General features: G+C 45.8%; 2 protein-coding genes across 15 annotated transcripts in view; one reads left to right on the forward strand and one right to left on the reverse strand.

Moving 5' to 3' along the window:
- Window positions 1-1,120: 1,120 nt before the first annotated feature.
- EXD2 (exonuclease 3'-5' domain containing 2) lies at window positions 1,121-23,883 on the reverse strand. Of its 14 annotated transcripts, none has more exons than XM_072866110.1 (10): window positions 23,748-23,883; window positions 22,518-22,651; window positions 11,032-11,438; window positions 9,837-10,093; window positions 8,662-8,788; window positions 7,527-7,852; window positions 5,083-5,189; window positions 4,730-4,865; window positions 3,625-3,981; window positions 1,121-2,455 (listed from the first exon to the last, which is right to left on the reverse strand). In XM_072866110.1, exons 3-10 carry the CDS (start codon window positions 11,368-11,370, stop codon window positions 2,239-2,241), a joined length of 1,866 nt encoding a protein of 621 aa, XP_072722211.1. In that variant the 5' UTR covers window positions 11,371-11,438; window positions 22,518-22,651; window positions 23,748-23,883; the 3' UTR covers window positions 1,121-2,238. The 14 variants fall into 14 exon arrangements, with proteins under 14 accessions (XP_072722211.1, XP_072722207.1, XP_072722216.1 ...); XM_072866106.1 differs by lacking the exon at window positions 23,748-23,883 and adding an exon at window positions 23,009-23,468; XM_072866115.1 differs by lacking the exon at window positions 23,748-23,883 and adding an exon at window positions 23,009-23,465 and having other exon boundaries at window positions 11,032-11,173.
- DCAF5 (DDB1 and CUL4 associated factor 5) overlaps window positions 23,644-23,914 on the forward strand; it is a 76,315-nt gene continuing 76,044 nt past the window's right edge. The window contains exon 1 of the mRNA XM_072866102.1: window positions 23,644-23,872. Coding sequence (XP_072722203.1) covers window positions 23,659-23,872 — 214 coding nt within the window. The 5' untranslated portion in view covers window positions 23,644-23,658. The remainder of the gene's footprint in view (window positions 23,873-23,914) is intronic.

Raw genomic sequence — 23,914 nt, forward strand, 5'->3', positions numbered from 1 at the left:
TCATAATCATATAAAAATAATATATTTCTGCACAATAAATATACCACTTCCCCTCCTCTTTCAGGCTGACTTAAAATGATGCAAGTTAAGGATATCTTACAAACAACAAAGAATCTCAGTTAAGAAAATATTTATGAAGGAAGTTTTCCTTGCAAATTTCTATTTCTGAACAAGTGATTTGGAAAAAAAAAACAACAACAAAGCACAAACTCTTCAGTGATACCACTGACTCCTTAAATTTAGAGGACCTGTAGTCCAATTCTTGTCTCAACATCATTTTCTTGTCTCAACAAACAGAAAAGACAGCACCCCTGTGGTCAGCCTATTGATTCCATTAAACAAGGACAGCTTTATCAGGAGTTCCTGTATCAGAACAAAGGGAGAAAACGAAAGCAGAATGAAGAAGTGAGATGGACACCTTGTACTCCTGACTGTTGAAAAGGAGTTTCTGAGTCACACAAAGAGCTCTCACCACCCTGATCAGATGGCACTAAAGATAGGAGATAGCACTATCTGAACACATGCTCAAAATGCTTTGGAGAGAAATAGTTATATCCAAGCTGCTGCTGTAGACAGGAAGTTCTTGCTGAGATTACAATCAGCTGTGTGAATGAGCACAGAGACAGAATACATTTGGCTAGATCAGTTTTTGTTAAGACCTGTCAGTGGTACAGGAAAGGGATAAAATTGCCCTTATAATGAAAATGGTCTCATTTGAAGCTCTGTGACAAGTAGTATTTACTATGAATCCTTAATTCCTTGTGCTCGGGCTGCTACTGCAGCTCCTCTGGGATAGCATTAATGTACCATTTCACCATGGCTCCCACTTATCTCAAACAGTCTCTGCTACAAACAGGTTTTTCACCCTGGCCTGTGAAATTTCTTGAATTATCTGGTAAGGGAGAGTTTCAGCCATATCACAGCAGGTCCACGATTCTGCCCAAATGTTATAATAAAATATGGGTCAACTGTGCTATACACAGTAGTGAGTATGATTTCAGGGTTTTACAGAAACTTCTTGACAGACACCTATAAAAGTTGAGCATAGCTTCATCATTCAAGAGAAGCACACTCATCTCACGCAATCAAAATCATCAAAAGCAATTTCGCAGAAAAGGTATGTATTTTTAAAAAGTTATATTTAACTAAGGTCTAGCACCAGGCAAAAACCATCAATATTTAAGAAAGTCAGACAGTAGCACATTTTAAAAAACAACAGTAATAATTAGCACACACTAGCTTATATTTTCAAAGCATTTTACAAAAACATGAATTAACTAAGCCTCACAACACCCTTGTGAGATAGGTAAGTATTATTAGTGCCATCTTAGAGACAGGGAAACAGGCATGGAGAGAGTACAACCTGCTCACCACCACACACGTGAAATCCAGGAACAGAACACCAGATTTTCCAGTTTTCTGCCACACATGGTCTGACCTCCTAAAAGATGCTGGTCTTTAAATTTCCTCTCATCCTTTTTAAGACACCTGACCCCATTTCAGTCTGATATGAAAAGGTACCCACCAAGAACTATTCATGACAAACAAGTGGAAGTAGGAAATAACAGTTTTTATAGGCTGTGTGTTGCTGGAAGCTGTTTAAGAAAAGACTTGACATGGTGCTTCCATACCACCAGAGTCAGAGAGTCACTTCTCATCAGGCACCTGCCACCAGGGAACTCACTGAGGCCTATATGCAATGCTGATACAGCTCAGAATCTGCAAACAAAGGTAAGGTTTCTTTGCCACTTCCAAACAAGGAATCTCTCTCTGGCAGGGAGTCTTCTCTGAGAAGAACTCATATGAGTACAACTGCATTGAAAGCAAAGACTTTTATCAGGAGACTCTCAAGGTGCAGCTAAGGGCACAGATGTATCTGTTGGAAAACCTGGAAATGTTCATACATTGTGCTCTGCGTTAAGAGAGATGGTCTGGAGGCATCAGCCATTCTAGGGGGTAGAAAATAACTCTCCACAGTCACTTTGAGAAAACAAGTTCCCTTAGCATATCACTCTTGCACTGAACTAGTCAGTGACAGACCAGGATTAAAAATTCCAAACCACCTGAAAATTCAAGTCAACGGATTTAACTCTATAAAATGCCAAATCTGGCAGATCCACTGCTGCCTGTTTGCAAAGCCAGGCCCAGATGTTAGTGGAGACATAGAAATAAAAACAGTCCTTCCACCTTCAGTTACATATGTCCATTAGACACTATCTAGAGTCCAGGAAGTTAGTCTCACGACAGCTCGATCTGAAGATCCTCCCCATACTTTCGGATCAGCTTCATGTGGTTATGGTCCACTGACCATTGCTCTGGGAGGTGCTTGGGCTGCATGCTGTCCAAGAAATGCTGCCGCCAGCGTCTCTCCAACTGCATAAGGGAGCGCAGGCCTCCTTTAGCAAAACACTGCACCACCTTCAGTCCATGTGGCATGTAGCTCTCATTGCAGATCCTGCCAGGACACAAGCAGAGTTTATTTTCACACAAGCCCAGTGTCAGACTCTAGACCTGTCTACAATGAACAGCAAGACACTGAAGATACTTTCAGCTGCGGAGTTTAATTACAGACACATGGTAAGCTAACCAGGAGGGAGAGTTTTAAGCTTTGCTTCAATGCCAGACTGCTTTCTGGAACACAGTTACACTGGGAAGCTGGTTTCTTTGAACTGAGGAAAGTGTTCTTTTATAGCAATACTAAACAAAGCTCTCAAGGTCCATTAAAAGCTCCTCAGGAGACAGACTGCAAATTTCTCAAGGCAAGAACCATAGGACGCTCCAGACCCCTGATCCTGCCACTAATATTCCCTGCCTGGATAGGTTCTGACTGATAACACTGGCACATTACAAACAACAGTGAGCGTAACAAGGAAAAAATACTGACTTCATGCATGGACCAGATACTCGTTAAGAAAAGATATTTGGGAAGGCTTTGAGAAAGAGGAAGAGAGGAGACTTCTGATATGACTGTCTTTCAGTCTCCCTCCCTGGTCTGTCCTTCAAAAGAAGTATAAAATAGTGGAGGGGAAGATGGAGAGCAAGAATGGAAGGAGATTGATGGAAAAGAAAGGGAGAGAGGGGAAGAAACAAGAGCTGCAGTTCACAGACGACTGCTGGGTTGAGGGGAGAAGGGGGTGAACAAAACCAAAAACACAGTAAGAAACACAGAGTGCGCTTGTCTGCTTAGAGCCTTAGGCTACAGCGCAGATAGTTATCTTCTTCCTATCCTTGCTTTCTAGTTAAATATATCAAAGTACTATTAACCCAGACTCTGCAGGCTTATACAAATGATAAAGTTATGCTTTTAGAGGCTCGTTTTTCCTGTGCAGATCAACTCCTAGTAGTCTCAAATTCAGACACTCCTTAACTTGACACCATTATTTTAGGGAAGATACATCAATATCCCAAGGAGACCAGCAATGGGTTTTGTCTTATTTTCATTAAAAAGCTGGTGGGGAGTGGGGGAAGTCAGCATGCGTGATCTTCAGCTCTGCAAATCCTGCTGGATTTTCTTTTATTTTGCTGCAGTAATATTTACCCAAGGCTCTGTGTGTAGACAACTTTTTGTTGAACTTACGTGTCAACATAAATGACTAAAATGTTACATCTACTGATGGGCTATACCTGGTTTCCAGACCAGCTGCTTCCTGGAGCATCTCTGGGGTGACTACCTCTGTGTTAAAAAAGTCCTTGATGCTTTGCAGAAGTTCTGCCCTTCGGGGGTCAGGCAGGCTGTCTGCATTCAGCAGGGCTCGGGCCCCCGAGCGCACTTGCCTGCGCAGAGGGTCCTCCAGCAAACGAACACCTTCCTCGGAGCCAATAGGGGCATCAAACTCTTCAGCCAGCTGCTGCTTGAGATGGTTGTCATAGTAATTGGAGATGGCATGGCAGGACGTGCAGAGCAGGAGCACGTCATGGGAGTTGTGGTCCTTCATCTGGATGGGAAAGTGTCTTCGGTATTCGTGAGGAACAATGTTCTTCCTGGAGAAGACAAACCAGCCAGCTCATTACATTTTCCTGGAGCTGCTACTCCCCAGTTCCTCCTCTTCCTGGCCCACAAGGGGTCAACTAATACTAAAAGTCCAGGAAAACAAAGATCACCAGGTTCAGGACCCTCAGTGCAGCAATAGGTTCTGCAACTTCTTTTTATCTGTACTTCTCTCCACAGGTTTTCTGCATTTCCCTTTCTTTTCCCCCTCCAAAAATTCATTGCTTTCAATTAAAAAAAAAAAAAAAAAAGTGATTCATACTGTAAAGCAATGCACTATGAGAAGCATACCTCTCAGCTAAACAGCAGCAGCTGCAAAGACAAAAATCTCACCCTTTGTGATCTCATGGGCTTCAGGCTCACCTAAACCTTTCAAAAATACAAGGATTAAGTAGTGGAAGGAATAGTACAGCTATTTTCAGAAGGGGATGCCATCAGAACAGTGTGTGTTGGCATACTGCTGCCCCCTGTCACTCAAACTGCAGCACGTACATGTTCCATACACTTTGTTCTCTCCAAGGACTGATACCTCCTGCCTGTGGAAGAAGAGGGAAGGTTGGCCTGTTCAGTGTCAAACTTACCCAGACACATACGACTACAGAGCATTCAAATAGTGATAGCCCATCCAGGATGTGCATAAGCATGTTTCAGGCCACCGACCAAGTTTCTAGATGACAAACTAGATGCAGACCTCAGTCCTGTTTTAAAAGATCCATTTTTCTCCTATCCCACTAAACTCACCGGATATAGGACTCTCGCTTGCCACATACAACACACAGGTTCTCTTTGACTGTCAGATAATAATCAACTTGAGACTCAGGACGTCCTGAAGGCTCAAACCGCAGCTTCACAACAAATGGTTCTGTGCTAACTAGCTCTGAAAGGGTAAAGGCAAATAGAGAATATTCAAGACAAATTTGTATTTAAAAGCTAAAAAAACAATGATAAAACATAGGATTCATCCTAGTGAATCCTCAACAGTATTTCCAGTAAGAAAGGATACAAAAAATTCATGCCCAGTTATCTAAGAAACAAGGCAAAAAACCTGAAAAGCTCTGTATTTCAAATACCAACAGGAAAATTGGTATGCTCACCTCCAATCCCCTTGTCCAGATACCACTGGGCCTTCTTGCGATCACAAGTGCACAGGGGCTGTCCATCTGGTGCATGCAGGAAGCAGTTGTCATACAGTGGAGATTTTCTGTGAAACGAGGGCAGCATTACAGCAACTATAATAGCATGCCAAAAAACCAGAGCTCTCTGTAGCCATGAATTCCACACTGCAATTCATGCAGCCTCCTCCAAATCACACGAGTGCCCCTAAACACACACTTAAGGCTGCTAAGCACTGCACAGGCTGCTGCTAAGGGAAGCAGAACATCTAAAAACTTACCTGGGGTTCACCAACTGACTGAAAGGTATCTTTGCTCTCCTGCTGCCAACAGAATTGTAACTCTGAATCCCAGTTTTCAAGAGATGCCATCAATGATGACAGCATTTAAAAAAAAAAATTACATTAGAAAACAAAAGAGAAATGAAGTCAAGAAGGACAATGAGCTAAGAGTAAAGCTAAAAGACAGTGTCAATTTACAGGCAAGGCAAGTTCAAGGATCAGCTGCCTAAGCCTGTATTTTAATATGTTTTATTGAGATGACTTTTCTAAAACGGTGTGAACAGCAATTACTTCATTCATCCAAGAGAAATACTACAAAAAAAACTCTTGGAGCACTGGGAACCCGAACACATGAGTCCATGGGAACAATGAAGCTGAGCTGAGACCCTCTGAAACACAGGCACCTAACCTCAGTCAGTGGCGAAAAGTCCTGCTCGAGTGGTCTCTGGTGGTTTGTGGCAGTGCGTGGAAGGGCTCCGTTTTGCAGAAAACATTTCCTTAGTCTGCCAACCTCCTTCAAACAAAACTGAAGAGCAGAGCAGGCTGGGCTCAGGGAGCACCTGGGAGGAACTGGCCAGGGATACAGACATGTCACAATACCCTGTGGAGAAGTTTCCGTTCTTTCCAGCAAGATCGTATAAATAAGTACTCAACAGAGCTCTACTAGCTAAAAAGGTTGATTCACAGGCTATGTAATCTGACAAAAGGATTTCTTCAGAGGTCCATGGGGGAAAAAAACCCAACAAAACAATAAAGATACAGGAGGTCTCCTTCCACTGAGCATCAGCAGTTCAGCTCAATCACCATGATAATTTGAGTACTTCCCAACTCTAAATGAATAAACACTAAAACTAAACAGGCTTAAAGAAAGGAAGAGTGGAAATGGACTTTTGAAATCACATCCAGTCTCATTACAGACCAAAGCCAGACTGCTGGAGATACTGTAAAAAAACAGGGAATCTACAGATCTCTCATGAAGTCAAGCATGGTTAAAAACAATAAACAAACAAACACACACACACAGGGAGATCTCAATTTAGCTTGGAATGCAATTTTGTTTAAATTTTAACCCTCCCATGAGGTGCAGTCCTTCTGTTTTGTATGACACGGGCTCCAACTGAAAAAAAAAAAATCTGAAGGGACTTGCTGTGTCCAACACAATACTGTTAATGACTGCTAATGAAATCACTATTATTGATTGCATTAAAAGGTCTTCATTGCCAATCCAATAAACTTGAAATGGAGAAAACAAATACTAAAACGACTGGTTTTCTTTCAAAATGGTAATTACAGACAATTTTAGTTCCTACACCCATGTGATTCATTTTATCAGATTGTACCCGAACAAAACCAAACATATTAGCTCTCCATGTCTTCCACTGCACTGAGCTTAAAGAGACTTCTCCAACTTGTTTTAATCTAAAAACAACTGAACTTTCATTAGCAAAAGGCTGTAAGAATTCAGGATTTGGTCCACAAAAATCGCCTGTGGGATGGGGATCCTGAATCCAGCAACAGCTGCCCCTGCAAGGCCAAAGTAGTACCATTCCCTCTTCTCTCTCCCCGGCCCACCCAGAAGTGCAGTGCTTTGATGCTGCCACAGACTGTTCCTTCCTGAGCCCTCTGGCACCTCACATAATCTCTCTCACCCCTCCTAACCTTAGCTTTCAGCTCTGCTCAGTACCCTGACATCTCTGTGACCACAGTGACCTGGGGCAGCACAGTACAAACAGCAGTCCATGAGGCAGATCCTGCTCATAGGACAAGCTCTATGCAGTTGCCACCTCCTCCCTGGAGGAGACAGGGCACAGCTATTTGGGCAGTAAATGCCACCCGGGCAGCCAACCGCCTCCTGCTGGGACTCTGCTCTCTAGCTAATGCCTCCATAGGAGAAGGAAGGACAAAAGCTGAAGACAACCCCTCAACCTGCTCATGACCTAGTACAGATCCAAGTACTGCCCCCACTTTCAATACCACTAGAGGGAAATGGGGAAAACAGAAAGAGGATCTGGCTCCCATGACTGTAAGGTCCTGCATTTCCTTTCCTAGCTCATATTATCCACTTTGTTTAATGAGTAGAGCATGAGGCATCATTCAAAGTTTTCCATCTGCGACGCAAGGAGTAAAACGTGCTTATAGACTTACCTTGCAGAATATCCCACACCCAGAGGCTTTCGCTTCTGCCTCCGAGGATCTCTTACTTGGTGACTGCCAGAGGCCTGGCCATTCACTGAAGATTTCCGATTCTTTGTTTTCTGAGGGGAGCGTCCCTCTCCACTCTTCTCCTCTCCTGTGCTGCCACTCCTTCTTCCTCTAAATGGGATATCCACCAAGCCCCGGCATTTACCCAGTGCTTTTTCCCAAGCAGCAACAGAGTTTTCACCTTCAGATGTAGCAGGGAGGCTGGCAAATCCCAGCAAATGGAGGAACAGAGCTACTGAGACCTGGGCATCCCTAGCAGCATAAAGAACCTGCAGAAAAGCATAGACATCGAGATACTAACAAACAGCAAACACGCCCAAACATTATCAGTCTTTAACACTTCGTACAGTAAAGCCAGAAGCTGGATTTATTTCCTTTTGAAGTTCACACAAAGTTCTGGCATTTGAGTGACACTTTCATAACATCACCACACCCCACATTTTTAGGATCAGTCAGACTTGAAATACTCATGGGTGCCCCCAGGAATCACAAGGGCCTGAAAAAAATTCAGTTCAGCCAGGCCTCAAACACCCTCCTGCCTCACCAAAGCCCTCCCTAACTAAAAAAAAAGCTCCCCTTTGATACACTGTCTATGAACCTTCAGTGTGGTTATTTATCCTGTCACTCCCTCTACTGGTCACTGATTTTGTAGACATCTGCAGCACGACTGTAAAGAAAGTGAGCAATCGGGGAAATCATAATGGTCTAAAGATGGTGAGGAACAAGGTTTACAGGGTCTCTCTCTTATATTGCACTGACTGCTATAGATTGGAGGAAAGAAAATAATAAAAAGGTGAGGTTTGGGGTGCACAAACACTTCAAGGGATCTTGCCTTATAAACCTTTCAGGATTAAAGGAAAACAAGGGTGAAGAATCCAAGGAGAGCAACAGAAAATTATCTTCACGGAAAAGAAGCAAAACGCGGGCACAGAGTCTGAAATTAACTTCAGACCACAGTCACACACAAGGTTTTGAGGCAAAACTCGAAGAAAGATCAGATCTCCCTATTGTAATGTCTCTTCTCTACTAAGAAGGTTGCTTTTCCTCCCAAAACGCTAAGTTGAAGTGGAAGACACACCTGATCTTGTGTCAGTTCTTCTGCCTCCCAGTTGCTGCAACGCACATGAGGAGACTTGTCAAGCGGGCAGTTCAGGACTTTTTCAGCTAAAGACTTAAGGCTAAGGCAGTTGTGAAGTAGATCCTTCCTTCAGTTTAACAAAGAAAGTGAAACAAACATATTAAAACCAAAACTATATACCCATGCAAATTTGCATGGCCTCACACACCCTGAACCTGCCAGAACACAATGTACATGATGCATGACTCCCACTCAAACAGCACACAGCTGCCTGTCAGCTTCACAGGCCCTCTCCCTCCCCTCTGCTAAAACATCCTTTCAAGATTTAGTAATTATCTAGTGCCTGCAATATGCAAAACAGGCATGGCTGGGAGTTGGTAACATTTAAGGCTGAAGTGTTTGGCTCTGAACTACCCACTTCTGAACTAAAGAGGTCTATCACAGAATGATGGACCACCAGCTGCAGGGATTCATGAGGAGCATGAGAGCCAGGAATGACTCAGGAATCCTGGCTACTAGAGACAATTAGTCCATCCTCATTGATAAAAAGGCACTGTCAGGTCAGCAAATCCATGCCCCAGATCACTAACAACACACCCAGGCATACATATACTCTACATGAAGAATATTCCCAAGTAAAACATTTAATTTTAGGAAGAATGAATGATGAGAAAATGGCATCATAATTGTAACCTTTTAATGGAAGCATTGTTATTAGAAGAGAAAATTAGAGATGGTGTATTTTAGTCATTTTTCAAGAAATCCTGTAATTCAACAGTTCCACTTAGGTGCCCCTGGCACGTTTACACCATGCTTCTAGACCACGTATTCAAACATCTGTTGACATGGTGATCATTCTCACTGCCTTACATCACTGTGCCTGGACTTCTTGCAAGCTGAAGTATGATACTTTAAAAAGTCCATATGGGTATTGCATGAGAAGACTAACAGACACAAATAGCTTATGAAATCTTTATGAAGATTTCACTTCCATTAAGACCATAGAACAGAAGCATGACATGTTCTTGGGCTGCAGCTGTCAATGCCCATGCTCTAAAACCACCCTGAGAACTCCAGACCTACCTGCCTGGTATCATTCAGCATACGCAAATTACTTTTAAAGTATTTCCAACTCAAATGATGCCTCAGAGCTGCCTCTGTCTTCAGACACTCACCGCTGTCTCATGGCTAAATACCGGAGATCCATGCTCCCTTTGACTGGAAGACCATAATCATGAAGTAACTTGCAAGCATCTTCCCAGCATCCTACCCCAACTTTCAACACAGCACTATCTGCCATGATGTCCAACAGGGTCTTTGGGATAGTCTGTCCACTGACAACAAGCCTGGGCAACCGAACAAGAATGCAGAGGCCACTGGAAGAAGCCATCTGTAGGAGGGATACAGGATTTGCTTTTCCCTCCACAGATACCTGAAATAAAGACAAAAATCAGAGTCTGGGTTACAGTATTATTAGCAATACTGGAGCTGCAACAAATGGCAAAAGAGGCCACTGAAGACAGGAAATACCTATCTGTTTATTCAGCCAAGTATTGTTACATGTCTCTAAAATTTTACTGCAAATTATGTAATCTGTTTCACAGTATTACTGGTATTACTGTCCCCAAGCTACTTCCTGCCATACTCCTACAACAGAAACTTTCCTCCTTTCACCCTTCCCTCTCATAGCTAAGCTGGCGGAAAAATCAGACACATTTCTTAATCCGCATCAGCACAAAGCCACCCACTACATAAATGTTTATGGCAAACACATTGTTTAACTGTGGCTTATACTAATGATTGTGGGGTGAATAGATTTCCAGCCAAAATAACGGCAAAGCCAGGCTTTATAAATGACTCAAAGCCTGTTTGGAGAGTTCACATGGGCAAATGTACAAGCAGGAGAGGAACTGTGCTTTCTGGCAGTCCCAGTGAGTTATATCTACATATCAGTATTATCCTCCTTTTTGGATTTATTATTCTTAATAAATTGTTTCTTAAGTATGTAGCTGGATTTAAAATAGTGTAAACCCAAGCTACTTCTAGTAAATCACCTTTAAAGAGATATTATACAAAACACATAATGTTATATTTAGCCATACAATTATGTACTATGTTTAGTATAGTTGATTTATCACAGGAGTTCAGTAAACGAATACAACTAGTGAATTAAAAACTTACGGTCAGCACACTTCAACGTGAGAACAATCAAAATTAGCAGCTCCTTCACTGCTGTCATGACAGATAATCACACAGGCAGTTTCAATAGTCAGTCCTGTTGTATCCATTTAAGCAAAGGAATCACTCCACCCTCCATGATTTCCCATTGCAATTTGCAATCTAAAGGAGAGGCACTTCTTGATCACTCACCCACTCACAATCAATTCCAAGCACTGGCCACTTCTCCAGCTCCTTCTTCAGCAAAGGTTCAACACAATCCCATTCCTCCTGCTCTGAAACTATCACTATGTCTGCACCAAGGGTCCTCTCTACCCAGGAAAAGGTGGGAGATCTGAAGAAGGAAAGCACCTCCTTATCCTCTGCCTTAATCAGTTTCTCATCTCCTGAGTGTATAACTGCTTCCTCTCGCTGACTACTACAGCATGCTTTTCCTTTCCGACGCTGGGTTGCTTTCCACAAAACCAGGCCCCCCACTGCAATACCCAGCAGGGTTGCCAAAGTAATTGTCACTGCTGTTTGCTTGGGCATTTTTTTATCCCCCTTTTCCCCCCTTCACTTCACCCACTCAAAACGGCATTGTAGGATTTTATCATGGCCTGCAAAGAAAAATGAGAGAGATGGAAATTAAAGACAACTTAATGAAATGTGCTTAGAGGTATTAAATACACCCATCATAACAAGGTTCTAGCCACAACTTGCGATCCTGACAGAAAAAGGACTGGGTCCCACTTTTGATAGACTAGGGGTCAGGGGACAGACTGCTGCAGTGGTGGATTGGGCAGTTACAGAAGACTGAACGCTGCCGTCGATCACACTACCAAAACCTGAAAGGGAATCCCTTGATTTATACTGGTGCAACTGGATGCTTCCACAAACTCTGATATTCCAAAAATAAACTAGTTGGAGCTATTATCAACATCTTTTAGCTCAGTTTGGAACCAGATCAACCTAAACAAGGACAAGATGAAATTAGTGCAGAATAAGCATGCCCATTCATGCATTAGTAAATAATAGGCATTGTCCATTACATTCACATCTGTACTAAGGTCAAACGTCTCTTCAGGCATTGAAAAGCCCTAAAGAAGCAGCATATATTTACAACATAGCTTTCCCTCCATCATACAAAAGCTTAGCTCCCCTTCAGTAAACTGAACTCAGTCCTGCCCCTGCATCCCCATCTCCCCAACCTACTGCGTTATTTTTAAAGGTCTGCCCTTAAGCGCTCTTCGACACAAGCAGAAGCTGCGGTGTCAGTGCTACTACAGCCCTGCGCAACCGCTAACAGCATTCAGAGCAGGGGCACAGACGCCTGCCTGAACGCTCGTGAAGGGACAGGTAATGTACTCTCACTTCTCAAACTGAGCGAGGACACTGACAGCAATGAGGGCCACCCGCACCTAGGGCCTTTCCCCGCGCTCCAACGGCTGCTACCTCTTTGGGAACCGGGGGATGCAGGTGCAGACCGCGGCCCTGTGACCCCGCTTCTGCGGATCCCCCCATCCCGCCCCGGCAGGATGAGACCCACCGCCCCCTGCTCAGCCCCAGCGCGGTGCGCGGGGATGCCCGCCGGGCCGAGGAGGCCCAGGCCGCCCGCCATGGTGGGGCCGCCCGCCACGGTGGGGCCGCCCGCCATGGGGAAGGCGCGCGGCCGGCAGCCGCCCCGGGGGCAGCGGCGCGCCGCGGGCCGAGGGCGACGCGCGGGGGCCGGCCGGGGACCCGGGGCCGCCGCAGGCCCCCGGAGAGCGCAGAGCGCGCTCCTCTGCGCCGCCCCACAGGCCCGGCGGGACGGGGGCAGGTTGAGGCGGGCCGCAGCTCCCCATAGTACCAGGGCGAAGGCGCTGCCCGTTTTAGGCTTGGCCGGGGCTTTACCGGGAAGAGGCCCGGGTGCCGCCCCCGCGGGGAGCGAGCAGGCGGGAGGCGCCCAGGGCCCGGCCAGGGAGGCCGCGGGCCCACCGGCCTGCACAGCCAGGGCACCTGCCGGCGCGGCCCGCCCGCGGGACGCGCGCAGCATCTCCCCTCCCCTCCCCTGCCCTGCCGGCCTCTGCCGCGCCGCCACCCGGCCCACGGGCGTCCCGCCGGGGCGCCCACCTGCCCGCCCGCTACCTGCGTCTCCGCGGAACGGTTGTCTCCGGCAGCAGGAACCCCCCGCGGGGTAGTCGCCGCGCACACCGGGAGGCTTAGAGTGGCGGACGCTTCCTCTTTCCCGGCAATGCGAGCGGGAGGCGGGCGCCGCCATGTTGTACGGCAGCTGCTGGCCGGGCAGCTGAGGCGGGGCGCGGGGCTCTCGGTACTGGCTCGGCCTTGCTGCCGTGCCCGGATCCTCCGCGGGAAGCGTGTGCTGCCGCCTCGGTCATTTAGGGCCCCCGGTCGTACCCGCGGAGCGCCTCCGTGGTTGTCCCGCCGCTCCCGGGGCGGCAGGACCCGGCCGGGGGCTCGGGCACTGTGCTCGGGGCGGCGGCCCAGGACGGGCCCGGTGCTCGCAGCTCCGCGCGGGAGCAGCGGGAGTTGGCGGGGTTACGGTGACCACGGCTGAGTCCCTGAACAGGCGTTAGGATGCCTTCAACCGGGGGATACCACCTCAAAGAATAATACTGTGGTACCAAATATTAATAAAAATATTGAAAAGCGAGCTCCTTTTAGAAGACGCTCGAAGTGAAAAGAGAGGCTTGCTGTTGGCAATTAGGAAGGCTTGATGAGCAAGCTGTAGCCGGGCTGTGGAAGCCACCCGCACCCGGGCAGTACCGTGAAGCGGACGGGCAGAAGGAAGTCCTGCGGGGCAGGCAGCGGGGTTGCCTGCGGGGAGCAGCTGCCCTGCCCGCTCCTCGGGCAGGAGCAGGACCCAGTGGGGCGGCCAGAGCTCCCAGCGCTGGGGAAGCGAAGCGGGGCTGGGGAACAGGGGCAGCAGGGAGAACGGGAGGTAAAGAGCAAAGGCAGACCGGACAATAAAAGGCAAATCGTAGCCATCTCCAAAGTGGCAAACTGGGAGAAAACAGAGGGACAAATCGAGTGGAAAGGATTAAGAGTTTAACAGAGGAATAATTACGGCAAAGCTTGCGTGTGGGGAACAAATATGAGCATTAGAACTGTGACACCACAGCACATGGACAACGACTACACAGCCAGCTGCCACGTTCGGCATACCATCATCAAGCCTTGAGGCCAAGATTGTCAAAAAGCAAACAAGTTTCCAGCCCAAATTCCACTGCACCTGAAAGGGATCTGAGCAGCCAATTCCTTCCAATTCCTTTGCAATTCCCAATTTTTGTGCTGTTAGAATCCCGGCTAGTTGCATATTTGAAGGAGACACTGAAACCACAGGAAATACTGCTTTTAATTGTTCTGACAATTTGACAGTCAGCATCAAATTTCATGTTGTTTTGACTTTGCCACTTGTAATGTAATCATCAGGGTAAGAGGATCGCCCTAGCAGAGACTTGGCATTGAGCAGACAGATTGTCCAAGGGGCGCAACAAAGCAGCTAATGGCTGTCATCAGGCTGTCATATAAAATCTCTATAGAAGCAGTATTTTTAATGTCTGTAGGTGAATGCTCACTTTCCCCCCCGGCCCCCCTTTTTTTTTAACTCGGGAATGAGGTAGGAACTAATTGATAGCAAATAAGGAACACAGCTGGTTTCCAGAAGAACACTTCTCTGAGCAAGTAAGGCCCTCTCCCTATTAGAAATAAGATGACCAGGCCATTAAAGCTTAAACAGTTTGTTTTCTATTGACTTGTATCTGTATTTTGAACATATAAATGCTTTATACCCGAGAGTTACAGCTTCTGTGTAAGTCTTTCTACAAAGATCCTTGATCTTGCTCTACAGTGAAGAAATTTTTATCCATTTTTGTATTTATCCACTGGGGGTTACAAAGCACTGCAGTCTCACACACTGCAGTAACTCGCACATCTTGTCTCTGGTTCATTCTCCTCTACAGGGAAGCTCTGCATCTCCCTTACAGTCACCACCCGGCCACAGCTTCTCCATCCATCCCCTACAGTCCGATGCACCAGACACAGCTGACCAGTTGAAATGGAGGTTCACCGGGCAGGAGCCAGCGCTGCTCTGAAGCTCATCACATGACTCATGCTCAGGAGAAAAGTGCATCACATGCATGCTCAGGAGAAAAAGCTGGAGGGGTCTGGCTATAACTGAGCTCCCACAGTCAGATGGGCATGTTCTCCCTCCTTCTCTCCCTCCCTCTCTCCTCCCTTCACACCCCCCAATGTATAATGCTTTGTTTTACATGGTCATTGTAATCTAGCATAAAGGGTAGATTGGTGGAAGGGTAGTCCCACATTTCCTGTTCAACCTGATTGACTGCTCGCTCCCTGCTCCCTTGCTCCAGCACCAGCATTTCTGTAACGACAGGGTCAGAGAATCAGGGACTGATCCAGCTGTGAACTAGTTCAAGGAAAAAAAGTTAACATCTGGGGACACGACAGACTTATTTCAAGGCCCAAGTGACTGGAAGAAGACCCAAGAAGCCGATGTGGCTGGGCTCCAGGATCCGGCTGCCCTGTTAGGGGGTAGCCAAGGCATTTGTAAGAGAACTCTATCAGAGCTCAAGACGAGCTCAGAACAGTGACCAAATCTGAACAAATCTGCAAAGTTTGTTCGTAGCTGGACCCATTTGTAATAAACTGGCATCCGCCCAGAAATCTGAAATAGGCCAGTTTTTCCTTTTACAAATTGTTTATTTTAGTTTCTAAGGTAATAGGAGTTTAGTGTAAAGCTACAAGAGAGAAAAACAGTAAAATACCTCAGCATTTATTACACACTGAAAGTCTCACAGAGAAGTTGCTATATAATCAAACCCACAAGTCTAGCTTTTCTACAATAACAGGATTGTATCCTTGGCTGCATTTAAAGCCTTTATTTTTCACGGCATCACTGACAAACAGAGTCCTGTAAACGACAAGTCTCTTTAACAGCTTGTCTTACTACCTACATAGCCATTTATTCAAGTATAAAGGTTAAATTAAAAATAAATGAAAGCAATTGATGCATGAGTGCACTGTGGCAAAAAACAAGTTCCCAAAGCCTGATGGGGACATTGCTGAAGATGAGAAGGTAACCAAGTGAGTAAACACCAACTGCTGGCTTAGCCTTACTTATGAGAAATCTGTTGCAGCAGGTACCTGGAAGCCCTTACATGGTAAACAGCAAGATTAACTTTTCTTTCCGTCTCTGTAGCCTGATCTGAGATCTCTGCAGAGGTCTCTGTCAAAAGACTGATTTTTAGCCCGATTTCCTAAGGAAAGAAGGCTTATGCAATTACACTGTCTGTTGGTGTTTCTGCCTGTCGGTCTCCTCTCTTTCCCCCCTTTCCTTGCCAAAAAGGCATGTTTAAGCCATTGCCCAATTCCATCTAAATTTGTACAAAGGTAACTCTGTGAAATGCAAAGCCAAATTGATGAAATGGACCCTCATAAAGCTGTCACTCATAAAGTGGCAAGCGTGTGCAGACACTGCTTTATATATATAAGAGAATCCACACAGCAGTGCCACATCAGGACAAGTCCATAGGAAACCAGGCTTCACTTGTTCTGCTGATCACAGGAAAAAAAATTATTTTTATAATCACATTAGCTCATCTTTTAACAGTGAGAAGACTAGGGCAAATGACTCAGTGTTCAAAGGAAAAATCAATGATCATGGAATATCAAAGGAAAGAGGCTCCAGTCAAGACTTAAATTGCTGTTAGCAGACAATGAGCAGACAGCTGCGTGTAGTCCCCACTAGCTCATTAATAACACTCCATTTGGGGCCCCCATCCCAAGCTACAGAAGAAAGCCAATCTAGCATTTCAACTCCTGGTGTGATTTATCTTCCTTGTGTCGATGCTAGTAACCCCATGACTACATATTCAAACAAGTCATTCTGAGCAAGGTTTGTTTTAACAAACAGGGCTGATACCAGGGAGACAGTAGGACCGTTTCTTTCATCAAAAAGTCAGAATGAGATCAATCAACTGTGAAGCCACATCCTAAAGGTGGAGTTTCACACTGCAACAAGGTGGACAGAAGGTTTAGCTCCTGTTGAAAAGGCAATTCTGCTTCCCCCTTCTACCTGTACGCATTCTTAGAATCATTTAGATTGGAAAAGACCTTTAAGATCATCAACTCCAACCATAAACCTAACACTGCCAAGTCCACCACTAAGCCATGTCCCTAAGCACCACATCTACATGTCTTTTAAATACCTCCAAGGATGGTGACTCAACCACTTCCCTGGGCAGCCTGTTCCAATGCTTCACAAAACTTTTGGTGAAGAAATTGTTCCTAATATCCAATCTAAACCTCCCCTGGCACAACTTGAGGCCATTTCCTCTCATCCTACCACTTCTTACCTTCAACCCCCACCTCTCTACAATCTCCTTTCAGGTAGTTGTAGAGAGCAATAAGGTCTCCCCTCAACCTCCTTTTCTCCAGACTAAACAACCCCAGTTCCCTCAGCTGCACCTCATAAGACTTCTGCTCTAGACCCTTCACCAGCTTCATTGCCCTTCTCTGGACACACTCCAGCACCTGCATGTCCTTCTTGTAGTAAGGGGCCCAAAACTGAACACAGTATTTAAGGTGTGGCCTCACCAGTGCTTGAGTACAGGGGCACGATCACTTCCCTACTCCTGCTGGCCACACTATTTCTGATACAAGCCAGGATGCTATTGGCCTTCTTGGCCACCTGGGCACACTGCTGGCTCATAATTCAGCCGGCTGTCGACCAACACTCCCAGGTCCTTTTCCACCAGGCAGCTTTCCAGCCACTCTTCCCCAAGCCTGTAGCGTTGCATGGGGTCGTTGTGACTCAAGTGCAGGACCCGGCACTGGACCTTGTTGAACCTCATACAGCTGAGCCTCGGCCCATCGATCCAGCCTGTCCAGATGCCTCTGTAGAGCCTTCCTACCCTCAAGCGGATCAACACTCCTGCCCAACTTGGCATCGTCTGCAAACTTACTGAGGGTGCACTCGATTCCCTTGTCCAGATCATTGATATAGATATTAAACAGAACTGGCCCCAGTGCTGAGCCCTGGGGAACACCGCTTGTGACCAGCTGCCAAATGGAGTTAATTCCATTCACCACCACTCTTTGGGCCCAGCCACCCAGACAGTTTTTTTACTCAGTGAAGAGTACCCCCGTCCAAGCCATGAGCAGCCTGTTTCTCCAGGAGAATGCTGTGGGAAACGGTGTCAAAGGCTTTACTAAAGTCTAGGTAGACTGCCCAGAATTACCCTGATTCTACTGCCTCACTTCTGCAAACACTGGTGCCAGTTTGATTCGAGGAATTAAGCGAGCAGAAAGCTAGCACAGCAAATAGAGTTTTCTTCTGGTTTAACTCCTTGAATTAGCTCACCATAGAGCCAGATCTCCATGAAACTACATCCTAAGCCAAAAGATGAATCAGTGGTAACTCACTGCAGGGATCTGCCAGAGTTTGCAGGTTTTGCAAAGAATCTGAAAAAACTGCTCTCAGAGGTGTGAGCTGCCAGATTGATCCCATGAGGATGAGTTGTATTAACATTCATCATCATCAACATATTTCTTCATTAATCGCCAACTCTTTCATTGCTTATGTAGGTATAGAGAGGAATTTCACAATTCCGTTTCTTGAAGAGCTGCTTCACTTACCCCAGTGGTTGAATTCCAGAAGGCACACTAAGTTGGCCTCACAGTTCATGGCTGCTGAGAAGGTGATATCCCCCCATCTCCCAAAACTCCACTCCCAGCTAGGCACTCCTGACTAGCCTCTGCTGATTTTGGCACTCATTGGGACACTTCCATGAGCCAAATGAACTCAGTAAAACCGCAGACAAGCAGGTCCAATGAATAGCAGCATCAGCACAAAGAAAGGGACAGAACACATAGCCACAAAAAAGAAAGCCACCTTCCAGTGGCGGCAAGTCATTAGATTGGCTCAGCTGCATGTTAAAGCTACATCTTTAGCTGAACAGCCCCAAGGGGAGATGTGTGAGAGAACAATGCTTGTTCTTCCCACCTTTCTGGTCTGTGAAATTAGTAAGCAAAGGGAGAAAATCCCAGAAGCCATCTACTTTCCACTAGAGGGAATAAATTCCACAAGCAAAATTATTTTTAAAAAATGATATGGCTAAAATATGACATAGTCTTCTTGGTTTACCCACCTTTTGTTTCTATTTCTCCTCAAAAAAAAAAAAAGTATAAATAAACAAATGAATAAAAGCCTTGACTCAGCCTCACTTTCCTCTCTAATAACTGCGCTCTCTCTTTCACTTCTAGACTCACTCCATAGACATCTAACTATCAGTGTCCAAACTTTGCCGTCTCCACTCTGGATTAACCAAAGCCATTCAAAGGTTCAACAGAGCTCAAAAAATGTATTTAAGCCTCATCCTCTCTGACCTGACACAATCAACCATGCTTCACTTAAAATCTTTTCCTTTTACCTATGTAAGCCTTCAAGTGTTCTTTGACAGATTCTCACAGAGCTGTATCCTTGGTCTTCTCCTTTTATTCTCCCACATTATCACTGAGTTATCTCATCTGAAATACAAATACAACTAACATCTCTCTGCAGACGATTTACAGATCTGCGCCTTTCCCCAGAGCTATCTCCCTCTATCCAAACTCAAATCATAGGCTTTTTCTCTCTTCTGTGGATGACTAGCAGGAAGTTAAAGCTCAGCAGAGCTAGGACATGGTTCTGTCTCTTCCCTGAAAGACCTCTTATTATCTTCTTTGTGCATATCTGTGGATAACATCACCAGTCTACCTGCCACTCAAGCTTGTATGACAACTGTCAGCTCTGACTGAAACCTCTTTGTAGATCCTAGTACCCAGGGTACATCTAAATTTTAGACTTCTTCTATATGGCATCTCTAAGACAAGGTCCTTTGATCCATCCGTGGAACTAAGACTCTTGTTTAGGTCTCTTGCTTCCATACCTAGACTGCCCCAATACCTCTCCCTCCAGCATAAACCAATGCAGCCATTACCTGCTGTAAATGCCATGATCTGACAATACCGTAAAGCTAACACTAGGCCTCCTATTAATGATCAAATACGCCACAGCCATCAAATGGAAACCACTAATACAATTTAACTCATTCTGCCAATTCAAATTTGTTCAGAAAAAATGTTAAAGGGATAATTTTGTACCAGCAGACCTTAAAACTAGATCAGGTGTTGTCAGTCCTTCCAGAGGCAGAACAAAAACTCTGTAGCATGGGCAGAAGCTAATGTGGGAGCAATGTGACACCATAGCCATACATGATCCAGATCAATTTAGTACTGCTGGGAGACTGGGCTGTGCACAGCCCTGGAATTAGCAACTCTGAAACCACAACCCAAGATTGTTTATATAGATCATTACTCTGACCACATCACTTCTCTGAAGTATTCTGCTAGTTCCCTCTTCTGTATTGCATCAAACACTATTTACTCATCTTCATTTCCAAGAGCATCTACAGAAAGGCACCACCCTGTTCATTATGTCCCATTTCCTTTCCAGTTGACTCCTCCTCTCTGTTGCCCACTTGTTGAAATTCCAATCAAAACATTTTTTTGTGCTTTACTTCATGCTGCTTTTGAGGCATGGAGGAGACTATAAACATCCTACAGAATTAAGCTGCTCAAGCAGTGCATACAGACCCTGACTTACTCTGTCCTTTGAGTCTGGCCAGACTCAATCCACATGTCTGTGACATTCAAACAGTCTCAGTACAGCACCCTGCATGCTAAGCTAACATGCCCAACAGAACAGTAACTTGATGAGGTTCAATCTGTTTGGCTAAGTACTGTCCATGCCTCAACCCCATTTCAAGCTGTAGAACATTCTTATTAAGCAGAAAAAGATGCTTCACTGATGCTACTTCAGCATGACTCAGGCCAATATTGTATGTGTTTTGAAGAGATTACAGCACTCTGGCATTATTAACACAGCAACAAGTTATTCTCAAAGGAAAATGTTACCAGGATAGGTCATGATAATTTCCTTAGGTGTTATATCTTTTCAAAATTAATTCAAACAAAGGAATTGGAAAGCAAAAAGAATGCTCGCCAACACTTTTTTTTTTAACCTATATGGTCATGTGAGAGAATATTGCATTTAGCAGAAAAGGTTGTCAGTCTTCTATTATTTTCCTTTCAAATTCTGACAACGTGGTATCTTCTTTCTGACTGCTTACAAATGTGATTTTAAAAAACCTCAGTTAAATCTTTCCTGAAAATCCTGGGACTGGGGGTTTAGGAAATAATTTTATTTTTATTTGTCTATGTAAATACACAGCTTTCCTAGAGACTGGATCCAGAACATGGAGAAAAAGCACCGAAGATTTTATTGTCTTGCATTTCAAACGGAAGGCTCCTACACCTATTTATTTCAATACAGAAACCAAAGATATCCAACCTGAACAATACTTTAGGAAAGAGGAGGAAATGAACCAGATGTGACGAAAGTGACAGCCACAGTGTTCAAGGCCAGGTTGGATGGGGCTTTGAGCAGCCTGAGGTATCCCTGTCCATGGCAGGGGGGTTGGAACTAGATGATCTTTAAGGTCCCTTCCAACCCAAACCATTCTATGATTCTGTGATTCTATGATTCCGTAATGTATTTCTGGAAGGCTCTCAGATCATATGGTGGTGTGAACTGTATGAAAATTATAGAGGAAAGAATGGAATACAAACTGATGGAGTCAGTTTAGATTCTATAGGTAGAAAAATGTAATGCCACTTACCTATGTTGGGAACTCAGAAGTGAGCAACAGTTTCAGATATAATTGTAACAGCACAGATTTTGATGGCATGCAAGCAAAAGAGCTATAAAATATTATTTATTCCAGTGCAATTTACCTGTGTTTGAAGCTAAGGTAATAAATACAAATCATGATGGACAGGGTCTTTGCCTCTCTATACTGAGGCTTGCTAGGCATGTTACATAGCAATAGTTGGCCATCAACAACTGTAACTAGAAAAAAAATCTTCATATAGCCCAGATGCAGAAGAGGTTAAGTGTTCTTGGTTTTCACTTCAATATTAACATTGTTAATTATCATTCTAACAGAAAACAGTTAACAGACTATGCTTGGATATTCCTCTCAAATTATTATTATACCTTTAATTAAGTTCTGAAATTTATACTTATTGATAATACATATGGAAAAAAGTTATATACAAAGCTGAAATGTAAGAAATGTTCTTACTTTTTTTTTTAACATTTTCTTACATTCTTTTTATTCTGATTAGAAGTGAAAAGTTTGTTATGTTCTTTTGTTATATGTTAAAAGTAAGGCTATAGTGTTGTCGACTAAGAAGCATGTTTTATAGGATTTCATGTTCTTTCTATAATCTTAGCCAAGAAGAATCCCAAAGCACTTAACTGACTTTCTATAATGAAATAATTTCAATTTCTACTGAAAAGCTGTCATGGGAACAAGGCAGCAGTCTAACTACCCGGTAGCGTTGCCACACCACAGTTTATGTCAGGAAGGATTTTTTTTTTGTTTGCTTGTTTTAAAGTTTGGAGACTCCTAATTCCTAGCAGATACAGTTCCACACAGAGAAGGCCAGGACTGTCAGGCTAATTGCTCACTTTCTGAAAACTGTATCTTCCCTAGGTACTGGTGCGAGTTCACCTGCACCTGTGGGGAGATACAGACCAGAAAGTTTCAAGCTGCAGGTCTGGGACCACTCACCTTGTACGCAGGGAGCATGTGGTCAGGCACTGCGAGGGGGGACTGGGGCTACATGCTGCGCCTCATGGCCATTACTCTTCAAATGACACTCCTGTGTCTTACACAGCATCAGGCATTGCACGAGGGACAGGGTCCTGTGAAGACAAAAGATGTTTTTTGCCACAAACACATAGGTTAGGGTGTTGTAAAATGGTGAAGGACAACACAGATCAGTTCTACCTGTTTAGCTGGCTGCCTTTTGGGGTTTTGTTGATACTGAAGGGTAAGAGAAGAAAATTCATCTGTATTTCCAACAGTCTTCCAGGGCTACAGACAGGTCTACTTACTCACTTGAGAAGGGGCAACCCTCCTATTTTCAGTGTTGCTCAGGTAGGAGCAGGAGAGAGCAAGCAATAAAACCTCAGAGAGCCCCATAAAAACTGTCTTAAAGAAAAAAAAATCAAGAAAATTCTAAAGACATAGTATTTGGAAATCCTACAGAAGTCGCTCACCACTGACGGAGGGCAAACCCCCCTGCCAACAGCACGCACTTGGGGCGGGTTTTTTCCTCATCCTCCCTCCGGCGATGTGTCCGCAGGACCCCGCGGGGCACCCCTCGCACCCCACGGCGGGCCGGCCGTGGCTCCGCAGAGGTCCTTTCCCATTCCCCTCAATCGGGGACGACGCCCGCTGGCGGCGGCAGCACCTGCCCGCCCGCCGCCCCCTCCGAGCCGGCCGCGGGGCCGCTGGCGGCGGCAAGCCCCTCAGGCGGGCCGGGCCGGGCCGGGCCGCCCCGCAGGCAGCGCAAGGCGGCCGCGAGCAGCAGCGGCGGGAAACGTCCTCCCGCAGGTCCTCGGAGTTGCGAATTTCTCCGTCCCCCTGCGCCGTTACAGGAGCGAGTTAAAAAGCGGCGGCAGCGCGACGTTAGAGCCGGGCCGGCAGCGGCGGGGAGGCGCGGGCTGCAGCTGAGGATCAGCTGCTGAGGGGAGCGGGGAGGAGCCAGCGGGATCAGGAAGCGGCGGAGTGTCTAACACCTCTCTGCCATGGCTGGCTAAAGAAAAATCATCATAACCATAACAAGGGGGGAAGCGGGGGAGGGGAGGCGGCGGCGGGGGAAGGGGCGGCGGGGGAAGGAGCGGCGGGGAGCGGCGCAGGCGGCAGCATGAAGAGGAGAGGCGGCCGGGGGGGCAGCATGCGGTCGGTGGTGGGGTTCCTGTCCCAGCGGGGCTTGGAGGGGGACCCCCTGCTCACCCAGGACTTCCAGCGGAGACGCCTGCGGGGCTGCAGGAACCTCTACAAGAAGGACCTCCTGGGCCACTTCGGCTGTGTCAATGCCATTGAATTCTCCAACAATGGAGGCCAGTGGCTGGTCTCAGGTAACGCGAACGCTCCCCGGCCCTCGCCCCCTCCCGCCACCC

This window comes from Ciconia boyciana, chromosome 6 (assembly GCF_034638445.1).
Source record: "Ciconia boyciana chromosome 6, ASM3463844v1, whole genome shotgun sequence".
NCBI classification, from domain to species: Eukaryota; Metazoa; Chordata; class Aves; order Ciconiiformes; family Ciconiidae; genus Ciconia; species Ciconia boyciana.